The sequence below is a fragment of the Seriola lalandi genome, unplaced genomic scaffold, assembly GCF_002814215.2.
Source record: "Seriola lalandi dorsalis isolate HSWRI2012SDOR001 ecotype SW California unplaced genomic scaffold, Sedor1 jcf7180002054850, whole genome shotgun sequence".
NCBI lineage: Eukaryota > Metazoa > Chordata > Actinopteri > Carangiformes > Carangidae > Seriola > Seriola lalandi.
The window spans coordinates 2,798,052-2,815,271 of NW_019525403.1; the positions used below are offsets into that span (position 1 = coordinate 2,798,052).

The window sequence follows — 17,220 nt, forward strand, 5'->3', positions numbered from 1 at the left end:
TTTTCTACAGCTACACTCTCTTCAGTTGTTCATTATGACATCAGTGCTGTGTCATGACAACAATTATTATCATTATAATTTCCTAAAGACTTTTATTTTGACATTTTTAACACATCACACACAACATTTACTTCATTTTAGTTCATTTATTTTGGAAATGTTGGCGGCTTGTTGTTTGTGTCTCAACAAGGCTTGAATTTGATTTAAAAATAGATTAATTTCACAAAAAACACTTTAGAAACTTATATTTATTATTTATATATATTTATATATTTGATATATATATTTGATGTATGTGATTTTGATTATAAAGCAGGTCTAAGTTCTGTATTAATACTGTGAAAATATCAAAGCCTCAGTCCACAGAGAAATGCACACAGCCTGTTTAGAGAAACTGAGCCTTAAAACCAGCCGTCAGGACTTCTTGAACTTTGTGATGTCACATAGCAGTCACCAAGCCCCGCCCGCTTTGACGCACCATCCAAACCTTGCATGATTGAGTTTCTCTGAGTGTTTTACCTGAAATCTGATTTATTTTTATTGGATCACTCAGAAAACAGTCAGCCAATCAGACCACAGACCTGTTGTTACTGGAGCTCCAGAGAGAAGTCTGAGAGAGGAGATGTAAAATTACACTGAGACGGTTCTTGGTTCTTAAAGCCATAAATATATCTTCTTAGGGATCAACCCTTCAAAATAAAAGTCAGGAGAAGAAATAATAAATATTAATTAAGTTTGAGTTTTAATGATAATGATGGAATATTCAGTACTGAACTAAAACTAAAAAACAATGAAAGGAGTTTATAAACATTTTAAATTTTTTTTAAAAATCATTGTGTTTTAAAACATTTAAAAACATTAATATCACATTAATAATAATCACAAGCTAGCCCACTTGCAATACTCTCACAGCCCACCAGAGGGCCCCAGCCCTAAGGTTAGAAACCACTGTTGTGTTGATTGGTTTTATGAAATGTGTTTTGCACTTCAGGGCCACTATACAGACCATTCATCACCTCATTAAACATCTGTAATTTAGAAACATCTATGAGTGTGTGTTGGACAGATGTAACATCAGATATTTAAATATAGAAACCAGATCAGTTCTGATCCACGGCTGTGACTAAATGAACTCTAGGTAATTAATTTATGACCCAAACTGCAGATATATAGTGTTTGAAGTGTGACTTTACTCAGTGTTATTAGTCCCGACACGATACGAGCAGCGGGACATTCCCCCTCCGGATGTTTCTGTGGTAACTGAGCTGTGTGTGTGTTTGCCGTCTGGGTGTGTAAACTCTGGGTCATTACATTCAGGGGGGTTTCAGTAGGGGGTCACCCATCACTGTTGCCCCAGTGATGATTGTGTGTGTCTGCACATGCTTGAGTGTTTACACGTGTGTCTGTGTGTGTGTGTGTGTGTGTGTGTTCTATACATACAATCACTTCACGAAAGTAAAAAATAATCATTTTTAAACTGCATTTTGATTTTCAAAATAAAAGCACATTGGAATAACAATCACAGTTTAATTATAAAACATTAATAATAAACTGGAACATTTACAGTATGTGGGGTCAGAACAACAGCCAATCAGACGTCTTGTTGCTGATCTGTATGACTCTATTTGATATTTGGTTCTACAGTGCGTATGTGTCTTTAAATAGATCTTATACTGTTAATATTAAAGCATAAATTATAAGATTGAACAAAAAGGGAAATTCTAAAGTCTTTTTTTATTTTAAATTACATTAAAATTCAAGTATTAAATCTTTATTTAAATGAATAGTTTTGGGAAACACCTTCATTCACTTGTTGTAGTTGGTTAGCCTAGCTTAGCACAAAGACTGGAAGCAGGGAGAAACAACTTGCCTGACTAACTACAGTAAAGACACACAGAGACACACAGTGATAAAATCAGTTTAATAAAGATATAAGGCCAGAACATAGAGCTGTGTCAGGGTTCGAAACATTAAACAATACATAACGATGCATTAAAAGGGAGCTAAGAAAAAATGAAACATTTCTGTCGAGCCCTAAATAAAACTGGAGAAGTTGTATTAGTTGGACTTTGATTTCTACTGTTTTCTGACCTCCACAAACTGCTTTTAGTCAAGTCTAATGAAGGCCAAATTCATTAAAACACAACCAAAAACAGCCATTTCTGCTTAAAATGTATTTTATGATTATAAATTGTAAATTACCAGTGTTTTAATTTAATAAAGTACAACGTCCCTCAGCGTCATTGGCTCCCAGAAACCCAGTGAACACATAATCAGACAGTAATAATTACTCTGACTTATTACAGTTAAAAAGGAAACCAGATCCATGGTGGCCAAGGCCTTAAAATTCATACGATAATATGATGGCTCTTACTCCAGTGCTCTGTTACTCAACAGGTTCTATAGATATAGTAGATATATATTGTTAAATGGTTGTAATTAATGGGACAGAGTATGTATTGTTCTTTTTTTTTTAAATTTCGTACATGAACATGATTTCAAAAAAGTGCACATTTATATTTTCAACCCAAATAGAAAAATAATTATGGCCCAGTTCTGGCCCAGTTCTGGCCCAGTAAATGCCTGGTTCCATGGCCCAAATCTGCCCCCCTACACAGCATGATTGTCAGATGCTACTTCTACATCTGGGCCAATTCTGGCGCACACAATACAGGAGGATAACAGCAAGACTCTGCCCAGATGTGGAAGTACAGTATATGGGCCAGACTCAGGCCAAGGACCCAGGTCGATGTTGGGCCAGAAGTTTCATTTTGCTACCTGGGAAGGTTTTAACTCAAATTTAATATTAATCAAGCCTCGATTGTTAGACTGATTTTCTAATAGATTGATTTGTGATTATTAATACTCTAATATCGAATAATAACGTTTACGTGTTGTGTGTTATTTATGATGAAACTGGTCCTGCCATCAACTGAATGGTCAATACAAAGAAATCTGGAATTATCTCTAATTTATAGAGGGATTAGCATGAAGATATTGTAGATGAATGTGCAACCCAACCTGTGAGAGCACACACACACACACACACACACACACACACACACACACTCATACAGATCTCAACTTTTTTAGTGTAGGTTAGTGTCGTTCCTCCTCTCTTCTTCTTCTGTTGTGTTCTTCTTCTACGTCTTTTATCTCGTACTTTCCTCATTTGATTCGTTTTGCCACATCCAGGTAGGCGAACTCGATCTCCCGCTCTGCTGGGCACGTGCTGGTGAACTCCTCCCTCTGATAGGCGCAGTTTAAATACCTCCACACTCCCGCCATTTCTACCGGGATCTCAAAGCCTCGGTATTTCTTTGCTACAACCTAAAAAATAGAAAACAGAATAACAAGAGTTGAAGACATTAGTTCTGTAACAGTCCAAATACTCAAATTATCTTCACATTGACGGTGAAATATGAAGCCAGGCTGACTGAACCTTCAGGATGTGTAGTTTAGGCAGGAGGTTGCAGTCGGCCAGAGTGAGGTCAGACCCATCTAGGAAGCTCCTGGAGGACTCGGGCAGGTCGCCGGAGGCGTACGCATCAATCTCATCGGACAGAGGGGTCCGCAGAAAGTCATCGAGACGGTAAAGAGACTTCAGCAAGGCTTTCTCTAAGGCTGCACGGACATGTACAGAGAGAGAGAGAAAAGACTAGGTCTTCTTATTAAAGCCGCGTGCACTGATATGTTCGGCTACTTGCGGGCAGCAGAACAAGCTAGTTTTATGTATTTACATGTCCAACAGACACAGACTAGCATTAGCCTTCATGTGGAGTGGTGTTTGTGTCATTTGACATACTGTAAACGGTCAAACTGTTAGCTGATATTTTGTTAGCTACCATACTGTTTGCAGCCATACTGTTAGCTGATATTTTGTTAGCTACCATACTGTTTGCAGCCATACCGTTAGCTGATATTTTGTTAGCTACCATACTGTTTGCAGCCATACCGTTAGCTGATATTTTGTTAGCTACCATACTGTTTGCAGCCATACTGTTAGCTAGCATGCAATTAGCTAATGTGCTGTTAGCTGGTTTAGGTTTATGTATTGACCAAAATAATTAGCTAAAAAATAGAAACCAGATCAGTTCTGATCCAGTTTAAACTACAACAATTTGCTAAGGAATGCTGTGGAGTTAGTGATGTTTGTGAATATATATACAGTATAATATACTAATTATATTGAATATGTATTAGCCCAGCATTATGAAGAATACTCCTCATGAGTGAAATCATATGAACCCTCTCCTCTTGTCCATCCTAACTCTGATCCTGTCTTACCGTCGTTGGTGTCTTTTCTCGGGTTTTTGATGTAAGCTGAGAACTTGGCAAACACGTCGATGCCGGCTGTGTTGGCCTCACGGTGTTTGGGAGCCAGTCTTGGGTAGCTTCATTTAAAAACACATGAGAGGAGTCAGCTGAGTCAACCTGCCGAACTGACATTTCCTAATGTGTTATCGGCTGAAACAGTAGGGTGACCTGAGGTCCCCGTTTTCCGGAGACAGGCCACAAAAAACGGACTGTCCTCTGAAAACAGAAATATCTTGTCTTGAGCTGTTGATGGATGTGTTTCTGTACCTTGGTGGAGTCAGCTTTGCCTCCAAAAACTCCTCTATCATGTTGACGTCGACCTTGACCTCTCCGTTAAAGGTCACAAAAGGAGGGTTGGTTCCTGGAGCAAGGTCCTGGAGGTCAGCCGGCTTCCTGACAACACACAACACAGAATACACCTGCTGCTGCATCAGTGAGGTGAGGGCTGGTCAGCTGGTTCATGACCTTTTTATCTGTGCCATGTAAACAGTGTGTGTGTGTGTGTCTCCCTCTGGTGGACAGTGTGTGGAGTCTGTTACCGTTTGAGGTCGACAGTGGTGACGTTGAAGATGACTCCTTTCAGCCACAGGATCATGAAGAGTCTCTGTGAGAATGGACAGTTGCCGATGCTCTCTCCATCACTTCCCGCCTACACACACACACGCACATATAAACATAAAGAGACACACAAAGGTCACAAAGGTCAAAGGTCATCAACCTTGTGTCAATGGATGACTGGAGAAAGATCATAACTGGACAGACGTCACCATCCTCCTCCATTTCCACCACACTTGTTTTCATCATGATTAAACCTGGGTCACCTCTGTGACAACTGAGTATACACTATCTGCCGATGAAGACCATGAGATGCAGCTGAAAGCTCAAAAAAATCAAGTTGTTTTAACACCCCACTGTTCCCAAAGGTCAACGATGACAGAAAGTTATTCATTTTCTATGTGTTCCCATTGGCAGCGCATCTTGATCGGTGTGTCCTGGCAATTTTATGATAATGAGCTATGATGCAGTTCAGCGGGAACCAATCAGAATGTAGAAGTGCTCCACTCTGAACACTAGAGAAGTCCTACTTCAACAAATAAGGAGATTTCTTTTCATTTTTTAGCTCATTAGCATCATCAGCAGCATCATCATCAGCATCAGGACATTGAAAAGATTGTGAAGAAACTGAGTCTATTCTATTGTTAGACAAATAGCAGCTGCCACTGACTGTCCACCTGTTTGATTGGTTGATGTAATTTTTCCTAAAAATGATGTTTTTCTCTCTCGAAATTTCACATTTTTAATTCCCGTAATATTACAACTTTATTCTCATAATATTATGACTTTTTTCTCATATAGTTGTGAAGCTGTAGATGGTGAAGTGCAGCCCATAAAATGTGTTGTGAAACAGGAACAGGAAGGAGTTGCATGCTAACTAGCAACATAGCATGCAAAACAGGGTTTCTTGACAACTTGATGCAAACGTTAATGTCACTAAAAGAGTCCATGCAGCTGCCACGGAGACAAAAAAAGAGGGTGGACAATTAAGTCATCAAACCCCACCCATACCCCACCCATACCCCACCTGTCCTGTGTGTATCCTGCAGAAAGGCTCTGACAGTGACTGTTGGCTCTGTGAATATGATCAGCAGGAAGCTTCACTTACCTTCACAAACAACTCGATGGTCGGGAAGCCAAGTTTTCTAACTGCTAAGTCAAACCAGGACATGGTGAAGAGTTCAGGTCAAGATCGGTTAATCCACATCAGAGGTTCATCTTCCAATGAAACCATGACAACCACCAACCACTGTCTGTCTGTCTGTCTATGTCAGCGTGTGTGTACTGTAGTTTGTTCTGTGTGAAGTTGAACAGAGTTCCTTCATTTTTCAGAGGAGTGGGAGGCAATGGAATCTCAGCTGCAGCACACACACGCACACACACTCACACACACACACATATACATATGGGGGAATGTGTGTTACAGCAGGGATGGAAAGATCTTTGTGACACTCACAGCCGCTGAGAAGGCTCTGTTGTTTTCTCTTTTGTTTGTGTGTTGAGTTCATCAGACATGGATGTTTTTTTTACAGGCCAATTCTGTTTTGTTATTAAATTTATATTAAAGCTGCAACTACTTTTAAATTCAACACTGAACAACTCTCCAGAAAGTATAAGTGTGACAATGGATATACACTCCTGATTCTATCAATCACTTCCTGTTTCCCTCACCATCAAATCCTGACATCACCATATTTGACCAATGATCTTTCTTCCTGAGCCGATCAATCACTCTTCAAATATCGTTGAAATTCTACCGGCGTAGAGTCACATGTACTGAACAGCTGATGTCATTTAAGACCACCCTTCACTTCCTGTTCCTCAACCCAGGCTTCAGTTCAACGTGGATGCCGCACCGTCATGGTTTCCTGTGGGGCGGGTGGAGGCACTATCAGGGAAGCTTTTCATAGGTGGATATCTCTGTTCCCTCTCTGCCAGCTCTTCTGAGCTCTGGGAAAGGGTCACATTTTCATGTAGCGTTCAGGAAAACACTGGCCTCTCAGTCAGATGTCACTTCATCCCATTTTAATGGAGCTTCTTTATGTTTTTATGTCTTTATAGGCAGGGAAAGTGCAAACAGACATGAAATAGGAGAGAGAGACATGCAGTAAAGGGCCGGCCGGGAGTTGAACCGGGGACCTGTTGCTCAGGACTCATCATGTCCATGTGGTACGTGCCCTAACCATCACAACCTGAGCTTTAACTTATTGCAGTGATGTAAAAATCAAAGCTCCATATGTTTCCAATGAGGTTTCCCCTCACTCTGCTGGCTCTAAGTATTACACTTAAGGTTTGATTTCTCCTAAGCTGAGGGAGATACTTAAGGACGTGGCACAGAATCTCTTAAATGGTTTCCTTATTTGAGGAACAAAGCTGAGGCATTTGCAGCTGTGAACGAGGTTTAAGAGTGTCTCCTGGTCGCCTTTTGGTGTGTTCACTTCCTTCATTTATCACCATAAACTCAGTCATGATGAGACTGAGTTTATACGTTTTTTCCTTAGTTTGGTCATAAAGTCTTTTGTGCAACAGTTAAACTGATTTAAAGTGATTCCTAAAGTATAAGAATGATACCTTAATGAGAAGACTTAAGGGTGTTTTGTGCAACTGATTTTATTTTAAGGAAACCTTAACCTGTGCAACTGGCCCCTAGTCTTCAGCCTCTAACCTTCATCACATGCTAACATCTCTCTCCTCTTCCAGTCTGCTATCACTGCACCTTTTGCATGGTACATCATGTCCCGTTGAACCCATGCAGGTGAAATTGCTCCTCCTCTATGATAACTTTCCTTACCTCTCAGAGCTTAATCACCCTCTCCACAGTAAGAATCCTTTTATTTACTCTGAGAGCATGGTAGGGGATCAACAGTGGACTGACAGACTGAATCATAGTTCAATATCAGCCTCATACTGTATATTAATAACCCAGTAAACCTGGATGAGTCAGCCCTGGTCCTTGCTTGTGAACATAATGTAAGTTTGAAGTGAGTGTTGTTTCCACCATCTCTGTGCCCACAGCTCTCAGCTCCAAACAGCAGGTTAATCAGCTTGCGGGGTGAGAATGCAGAGATTAACCCTGCATGCTACTGTGCTGTTGTATTTTCAGTCATTAGTGTCCTGGATACATGAGCAGCCTGTAGTCTGTCTTTATGATGAATATATACATGTATTGACTGGTTGGTCCAGTGTCATTGGAGCTAGTCTGAACAACATTAACTAACACTGATGATTGAACATCTCCATAATATTTCCATGTCCCTCAGTCTGTGGTGCCAGCAGAGTCGAGACAAAGGGCGTCATTGTTCCACTGTGAGCTCCCACAGAGAACAAGCTTGTGTGTGTGTGTGTGTGTGTGTGTGAAACAGCTCTCAGATATTAGTGCATTTTTTCTTGGCGTTAAACCTCTCAGCTGGGCTGCCCTCTTTATTCTCACCTCCATCAGGAATGTGCTGCTAAAGCAAAGACTTCTGTGTGTGTGTGTGTGTGTGTGTGTGTGTGTGTGTGTGTGTGTGTGTGTGTGTGTGTGTGTGTGTGTGTGCAGGTTAAGATGACCTATACAATAATGTTTATTAAAGTTAAATTACAGTGTGTTCTTTAGAAGTGAACACACGCAGGAATGTAGGCTACCATGCCTGATGGATTAGGATATCACCGTCCTAATGGGATAAGGTAAGAAGATCAAGATAGGGTGTCTCCCTCACTTGCTCTCTTTGCATCACATACACACACACTGATATTCAACAGCTACATGAAGGCTGTACAGGACTTGGTGGACTGAGGTGAAGTGTCTTCCATTGTGTTTGCTGTTTAGTAGGTTACAGTGACTTTGCCGTGGTGTGCTGCAGGACTACCTCCCTGGGCCAAAATAGCTTTGCTGAACAGTGGCCTAAATCTGGCATACATGTTTGCTAGAGTTATGCCAGCCTCCTGATGAATGGTGTTCAAAAACTGGTCCAAGTGCACTAGTCCAGTTCGAATACCCCTGATTGGAGCATTTAGATTTTCAGCTCAAACTGAACCCTGGCCTTAAAGTCATGTCTGGATCAGAGCCAGAACTGGCCTAACTCAGCTGGCTACCTATGATCTATCAAAACTATTAAGGTTCCCACAGCCTAACAGATGGGCTAGACTAATAGAATACGTTCAGTACAGTACAAGTGAAATGCATCTCCCAAACTTCAAAAAACACAAGTGGCTGCAATTGTTCCTTCAGGAACCAGTGAGATGATGAAACACCGACTAGGAAATCCAGCTTAAGGAAAGGACCACAAACCCTAGTAACATCATAGGTGAACTTGTTAACTGTAAGTGTACATCAAGCATTGAGTGACTTCTCCCAGCTGCTGTTACATTGATTACTTCTGATGTTCTCCATGTGAACATCAAATGAATTTAAATGCCTATCAGACATCAGCAGTTTATACTGCTATAAGACAGGATTATTTTCCTTCATTATGGAAGGTATACCAATCGAGGCAGACGGCCACCTGACCCTGAGTCCAGTTCTGTTGGAGGTTTCTTCCTGTCAAAAGGGAGTTTTTCCTCCCCACTGTCACCAAGTGCTGCTGTTTGTAGGAAATGTTGGGTTTTTTGTCACAATATTGTCAGGTCTTAACCTTGCCTTGTAAAGTGCCTCAAGATAATGTTTGCTACGATTTGGCACTATACAAATAAAATTGAATTGAATTGAATTGAATTATGGCATGTAACAAACTTCCAAAAATGTGGCATTTGATTGGCCTATGTAGCAAATTTCTAGATGTTGCATTACATTGCAGCAAAAGTTAACCGAGGTTCCAAATTTTTGGTGGATGACCCTGATTCTGCAGGATGACCCTCTGCATTGGAACCTCTGTTCTACCAAAGCAGTGGTCGCCATGAAGTGAATGAGAAAACTGTGTTGACAATGTGTGACTATTTTTACTGTCTTGTAAAAAAAGAGCCCATAGGTAATCTGTGATGACCAAAAGTTACGTTTTGTTGCCAGGCTACATCTAGTGGTCGTAGTAATTATGACAGGAGCAAAGGAAAAAGCGCGGTGATGTAGTATAAAGAGAGACAAAGTTAACATCAAGAGGAGGTTCTTGTGGATGGATGATTATGACACAGGAGAGCATTGTTCGATTCCCATGTGAAACTGGCTGTTTATATTGTAACAATGACAACAAAGACAGTATAATGTTGAGGAAGTTCTTATTTTAATCCAAACCACCACCTGTTCCTAAACCTAGCCAAGCCATGACCAACCATGGTGACAAAAGTAGGTACACCACTGTCAGTACAGTCTTCATGTTTATTACTGTAACCATGACAAATGAGGTCTGCCTGTCGCTGTAGAGGCGCTATTTGGGTCACTCCTATAGGTCTTATCAGAGAGTTGATGGTTGAAGGAGTTGAAGGAGTTGTTGGACTGTTGTCGGCGTGTGTGTGTGTGTTCATGAGGCGTCTTACCTTGACATAGAGTGAGATCTCATAGTCCTGGTCTTGGGGTGTTCTGCTGTTCCTGTGCACAGGAGGCAAAGGGCTCTCCACCCTTCTGTGGGAGATCAGTTTCACCTCCTCCCTCTTCCCCTCAGTCATCTCTTCCCGCTGAGGGATGTATGAATGGCCATCCTCCAAAAGCACCACTCGCTTTCTCTTCACCTGCTCGTCTTTTTTCTTGGGCAGGGATTCGTCTTTAATCACCGACTTCAGCTCCTTTATCCAGTCCTCCTTCATTGGTGGACTTTTCTTTTCCGGCAATGTCTCCGTCCTCACCCCTTCCTTCCTTCCCCTCTCGGTTTCCCAGATGTTTTTTTTCAAAGGCTTCAGTTCTTTCCTCCAGTCTTTCATTTCTGGTGCTCTATCTTCCTCAGGTTGATCGTTTTTTATCCAGTCAGTATCTTTTCTCCTCGGCGATAACATTCTTGCTGTACCCCATCCTTCTTTCCTTAGTGGTTGTGGCTCGGGAGACAAGATCCCATTCTCCATTGCTTTCTTCAATCCTTTAACTCTTCCATTTGTATCCAACTCTACCTCTCTGTTGTCATTGTTATTGTCTTTTTCTTCCTCTCCTTTTTCATCTTTTTCATTTTCATCCTTCTCTTTACCAATTTCAACCATCTCAACTTCTTCAATCTCATCATCTAATACAGTCACAGGCTCTTCTGCCATTTCTACCTCTCCCACCATTTCTTCTTCCTCTACTCCTTCTTCCCTCCTGTCTTCTACAAGGGCCATCCTTGTTGGTTGTTCTCTCAACTTGTCCCCCCAATCTGCCCCAGCTTCTACAAAGAGCTGTGAAGGATGTTCCTGCAAATCACCACCTCCCTGTGTTGAGGACCCATTCTCCTCTGATGTGACCTCACCTCCTGGCTGGTCCAGTTCAACTTCACCCACTTCCTCTAGTTCAAAGGCCTCCTCCACCTGGTCCACTTCTGGTTCTGGAGGACCGACCACGGCCTGGTTTTCAAACTTGATGATAGATTCTCTTTCTCTGTGCTCTTCCTCACCCATTAACTCTCTCATAGTTGTCTGTCCCTCATCCAGAGACTTAACCTCATCCACTTGCTCTTCCTCTAGGTCCTTCTGGTTAATCCCTCCCAACATTGTTTCCTTAACCCCTCCTTCTGTCTGTGACAGTTCTTCAGAGGGTACAAAGGCCAACTCAGGTTGCTCTACCTTTGCCTCACCCTCTATGTCTATGTCAGACATTGCATCCTTCATTAACTCTTTGGCTCCCTCTTCTTCAATGTTTGCCACTACTGACTCCTTCTGTTTCCATGTGATGTTATTATTAGTTGGTTCAACGTCTTGTTTGCTGGATTCTGATTCTTTCATCTCATCAGTGTTTTTCATTTCATCTTGATTGTCATTGGTTAATTGGTTGGTCTGATTGCCCACCATTTCGATTGTACCAATGGTTTGACATAGATCATTTTGAATGTTGACTTGTTCTATCCCTGTGGTCTCATCTGTTGTTGGGTCCTCTGTGGTTTCTGTCACCTCACTATTAATCAAAGGAACAACTTCTGTTTTGGTTGTGTCATCAGGAGACGACAGTGAAGGTTTTCCTGATTCCTCTACAAGAATGCTTGATTCTTGAAGAGTCTCTGTGTAATCAGTAGTGGACACTATCTGATGTTCTTCTAACTCATTGTCTCCCTCATTAATCTTTTCTTCCCTCTTTGAACTTGCTGTCAATGCTTCTTGTTTATCTAGTATCTGGTCTTGACTTTTCTCAACCTTTATCATATCTTCTTCCTCTCTTGTTTCTTCAACTATCTTTTCTTGCTCTTCATCTACCATTTCTACTCCTCCCTCGCTGTTTTCCTCTGGTTTTTCAACCTTTCCCTCCCCCTCTCTTATTACTCCATTTGCTAACAGGGCAACTTGTATAATCCTCAATTCCTCCCTTTCACCCTGCTCCCTACATTCTCTTTTGGCTTGTGCATTTCCTGCTTCAGACGTCAGCAAAACATCCTCCCCTACCTCCTCAGCTAGTTCCACATCTTCGTCTTCCTCTGCTCCCTCCTCATCCTCTCTCCCTCTCTGGGTATCGAGGTCTGAACCAGTGCCTTCTCGGCTGTGGGCAATGACGGCATTTGATAGGTCTGGGTTTTGGCAGGAGCCTGATTGAGCCATTGGAATGTTTGAGGAAAAGATGGCACACTCACTCAAGAAGAATTGGTCTGTATGATTCCAGGATCAGTTACCCAAGATTTCAAGTTTATGGACTGGGTCTTATATTCCAGAAATGGTCCAAGATCAAATTTAGAGGTAATAAGACTAAAATTGTAGGTTCCTCTTCTGAGATTAGGTCCAGAAGGGAATATCACTGTGTTTCTGAGGACAGCAAGGTCAAAAAAGTTAAATAAACCCAGTATTTCAGTAAGTAATCAAAAAAGGATCTCACGGTATGCTTCAAAGAGAGAGGTGAGGAGTAGCAAGAAAGGTTACGGCAGGACTCGAATCCTGGAATAGCTCCCAAGCTGCTGTGTGAAGGATGATTTTCAGAATAGTCCAGTTTTCCACAACATGTCCAAGGTGGTTAAAAAAGCTGTTAAGATCATGAAAGGTCTGTATGATTCCCAGAAAGTTCCAGAAAGTCTGGATTCAGAGATTTCAGCCTTCAAAGATCATAAGATGATGAGTTCAGGTGTACAGGTACTTTCTATTCCTCACATGTGGCTATAAGGCTCCAAAACCTGTACTGCACCTTAGCACAGTTAGACATCAATAAATCTCTCTCTCTCTCTCACTCTGTCTCTCGCTCGCTCTCTTGCTCACCAAAGGATTAAATGGAGGCTGATCCCCACATGACCAGGAGCTTAAACCCCTCTGCCACCCAGGGACCTGCACCACTTGAGATGAAGGTCCACACACACGCACACACACACACACACACACACACACACACACACACACACACACATACACTAAAACATGTACAGTTGTAGAAAATTTAAGGCTGACTTGCCCTTCAAAGTTGTTTTTTAAATTATTTTCTGTTTCCACACCTCCACTAATTTTTTCAAACAGTCTGTAAGCTTCAATCAAATATGTTTGGAATCTTAAAAGTTTTAATAGATATAATAATAATATAAAGATGGGCATAATTTGTACATTGCAGTTTATACATTTAGAGCTCAAACTTTTTAGCATTTTTAAACCTGCAAAACCTGCAATAAGTGGAGTCTGCCACAAGAGGGCAGAATCCTTATTATAATTATTATTATTATGTAAATATCATCTTGACTGCAGGATGAGAAGAGTGGCAGAAAATATAAAAAAGAGTGTTTAGAAGCTGTTGACCATAATTAGTTAATTAGTTGGGAACTTTATTTTCCATGTTTGTGGAAAGTTGTCTTTGGTTTCACCACAGAATGTCCAGAAGCCAAAGTGGGGTGGATTTGTGTAGCAAGCATACCTGTCGCTCAAAACGGCCACCCCCTCCATTATATACAGCTTTAAGTCTTACTAAAATAGGTCGGTTATATAAAAAATCACCCCCGTACAGTTGGGCTGCACGGTGGTGCAGCAAGAAGGTTCCGGGTTCGAGTCCCGGCTCGGACGTGGGATCTTTCTGTGTGGAGTTTGCATGTTTTCCCCGTGCCTGTGTGGGTTCTCTCCGGGTTCTCCGGCTTCCTCCCACAAAGACATGCAAAATTGGGACTAGGCTAATTGGATACTCTAAATTGACCATAGGTGTGAGTGTGAATGGTTGTCTGTCTCTATGTGTTTGCCCTGCGATGGACTGGCGACCTGTCCAGGGCGTACCCCGCCTCTCGCTCGAAAAGATGCTGGGATAAGCTCCAGGCCCCTGCGACCCTACTAGAGGATAAGCGGAACAAAATGGATGGAAATTGGCTGTTAAACCAGCTGTGTTCTGTGGTGTGGTCCTTGTAGTCCGGTCCAGCTCTTCATTGGTCCATGGTGTGGTCCTTGTTGGCTAGACCAACTGTTCATGTGGTCCTCATCCACCGCACACCTCCCCTGTGTTCTTTCTCTCTCCTCTCTCCTTTGGCCATGTTTTAAACTTTTTTTTAGCTATTAATTAATTAGCTATTCATTTGTATTAACGGAGATATAAACAACACAACACAACAACACAAATCATAATATGTTATTTATGAATCTGTCAATGTTTAGGCCAAGATTGTACTGTTGTTGTTGGAATTTTGTGTGATCATAGCCCACCTACTGTCAGGGATTTGTGGTAAGTTGGACCCAAATGCAGTCAACTCTTGGGAAACGGTGCAGGCAGGTTTATTTACAAAGCGTGAACGTGACATGAACAGACATGAACAAACCCTGAACTAAACAGACAAAGGGAAACACAAGGACTATATAGACAAGGGTGATTGGACACAGGTGAAACACATCAGGGCGGGGCAGACAATCACCACACAGAAACAGGACCATGACAAGAAGCAACACACAGACACACAAGGAAACCAATACAAAATAAAACAGGAAGTGCAAAAAGTCCAAAATAAAACTAACAAAAAGTGTCCGCCATGGCAAAACATGACACCTACCTGACTGTGCATAATGTGTGAGTAGCTATTTGATTTAACTGTTTATGAATATGAACCATGGCCTGTGGCATGGTCCTCCTGAGTAAACCCAGATCACCTGAGTGAGGAGAACTGGACCACCAGGGACCTCAGTGCACAGGGAGAGTTACACTACTTTGAACATTATCTCTTTTTCTATTATTGACTCTATTTCTGAGGATGTGTGATCCCTTGTGTGTGCTGCTGAGCTTTTCTTTCATCACAATACATCCCAGACAGAATGTGTGACTCTGAACAGTTGGATCATTTCCACCATCAACAACTGTTAGAAGAGCGACTGTGTGTTGTGGTGAAATGGTGAAAATCATCTCTTCAGTCTTAGACAGGCGTCACATCAGTCAACGACTCCTTCCACTGTGTTTGTGTGATGGATTTGACACAAAGACGAGCGTGGATTCAGTCTGAAACTTTTCAGGACCCTCCGTTGGCTTTGTCTTTACAAACTCATCATTCAAAGCACAACTTTATTTGAAATGGGACTTTCCAAAGACACCAAACATGTGCCACTGAACTTTGGGGAAATGGGAATAAAATGATGCAGCAGAACATTTGATGGAGTCTGAGCTTTGAATATTTCATCAGTGCAAACATGATAAAGAAAAACATGATAGACAGAATATATGATATTATAAGACAGAGCGGAAAAAGAAATCAAGTCCATAGAAACAGCTGTTCAACAACAGATGACAGTGTGTGTTACTAAATTCACCAGCAACCTGATTGTGTGTGTGTTGTTGTGTTTCTGCATCATGGTGACCCAGATTTTTCATCTGCTGTCAGATTCAAATCAAGATCAAGAAACTTTTCATTCAGTCTGTTCAGAGAAACAGAGGATTCTGGGAAGAAAGATGAAAAGAATTAGAATAAAAGAGAGAGAAAGAGTTGAAATAAGAAATTAATCCAGTGAGCTTCATCTTCTTCTTCAACAGCAGACATTTTAAGCTTCAGCTGATCTGTCAATCAGCAGCAGCGGCCTCATCTGTGGGCCGCAGGGGCTGATGGGAGGTTTGAGGAGGCGTCAGAAACCACGTGGCCCTCGTCTGAGCTCACAGCTCGTCCTTGTTTGGCCTCAGCTGCATCAGAGCTCCACTTCTCCCCAGCTTCACCAGAGGAAACACCACGGCACAAAATGCTTTTCCTCCCAGCTGCTGCTCTGTGCTGTCTGTGTTCAGGTGAGTGTTCCCAGCCAATCAGGAGCCAGCAAACTCAACCTGTGACAAACACTGTCACACTAACCTTCATCTACCTGTCTCTGTCTCTACAGCGCTGGTTGCCATGGCAGCAGAGCCAATTGCCGAGCTGATTCAAAACCAGTTATCATTGACAAGGAGAGTTGGTGAAACAGTCTCCTTCAGCTGTGAACGAACTGACCAGTGTGACTATAATGGAAGAGTATACTGGTACCAGAAGAAAGAGACATTCAGCTTGATTCTGAATATTAACAGAAACGATGACAACATATATTCAGGTTACAATCATCCTCAGAAAGATGATTTCACAGCTGTTAATAAAGAGAACGGCTGTGAGTTGAAGATAGAAAAAGTTCAACTCTCTCATTCAGCCTCCTACTACTGCTGCTGTTGGAAGAAAGATCCCCACAGTGAGAAATGATCCCTGCAGCCTGAACAAAAACCTCCAGATGAATAAATTGTCAAACAGTGTCTGTGACAGGAAGAGAGCAGGAAACCACAGCCCAGGTTCACATATTTCACCTCCAGCTCATACACTTTTTCTTGACTTTTCTTTGATATTGATTAATATTTTGATCCGATATTTCAGCAGGTTTCCTGTTGCTCCTCACAGTGAGGACAAAGAAGAAACACACAAGCACAATTATAAAACAAGATGAAGAGAAAACTATCAAAGGAACTCAATGAATCAAATCAGATCCAACAGAAAAGTTGGAAACAACAAAGAAACTTTAAATCATATGAGAACAATTGGAGCAATGACATGTACAAAGACAAGTGTGATGAGGCTCCAAGACAAAGTTTGACATGAAGATGAACAGGAGTCTACAGCCATGCAGCAGCTCTGTGAGGCTGGACTAAGACACAGTGCTGCTTTCAGCTAAATGCTAACATGCTCACAGTGATAACGCTAACATGCTGGTGTTTAGCAGTTATAATGTTAGCATGCTAACATTTGCTAATAATCAGTAAAAACAAAGAGCAGCTGAGGCTGATGGGAACGTCATTAGTTCTGCAGGTGTTTGATGATGGTGCTGGATAAAAAGTCAGAGGATCACCAAAGTTACCAGGGTTCATCCTGAGGGGAACAGGAACGTCACAAC

The 17,220-nt window shown here is 41.7% G+C and overlaps 1 protein-coding gene across 2 annotated transcripts; it reads right to left on the reverse strand.

Moving 5' to 3' along the window:
• Window positions 1-1,906: 1,906 nt before the first annotated feature.
• LOC111670268 (chloride intracellular channel protein 4) lies at window positions 1,907-13,060 on the reverse strand. 2 transcript variants are annotated; one of them, XM_087179529.1, is made up of 6 exons: window positions 10,321-13,060; window positions 4,857-4,966; window positions 4,585-4,710; window positions 4,288-4,394; window positions 3,443-3,624; window positions 1,907-3,330 (listed from the first exon to the last, which is right to left on the reverse strand). In XM_087179529.1, exons 1-6 carry the CDS (start codon window positions 12,490-12,492, stop codon window positions 3,169-3,171), a joined length of 2,859 nt encoding a protein of 952 aa, XP_087035655.1. In that variant the 5' UTR covers window positions 12,493-13,060; the 3' UTR covers window positions 1,907-3,168. The 2 variants fall into 2 exon arrangements, with proteins under 2 accessions (XP_087035655.1, XP_023282683.1); XM_023426915.2 differs by lacking the exon at window positions 10,321-13,060 and adding an exon at window positions 5,981-6,208.
• Window positions 13,061-17,220: the final 4,160 nt, after the last annotated feature.

Coding starts and splice junctions, on each gene's coding strand:
- LOC111670268 (XM_087179529.1), bottom strand. CDS start 12,492: ATGGCTCAATCAGGCTCCTGCCAAAACCCAGACCTATCAAATGCCGTC. Junction 4,967..10,320: donor AGATCTCACTCTATGTCAAG/GTAAGACGCCTC, acceptor GTGTGTGTGTAG/GCGGGAAGTGATGGAGAGAG. Junction 4,395..4,584: donor GCAAAGCTGACTCCACCAAG/GTACAGAAACAC, acceptor TTTTAAATGAAG/CTACCCAAGACTGGCTCCCA.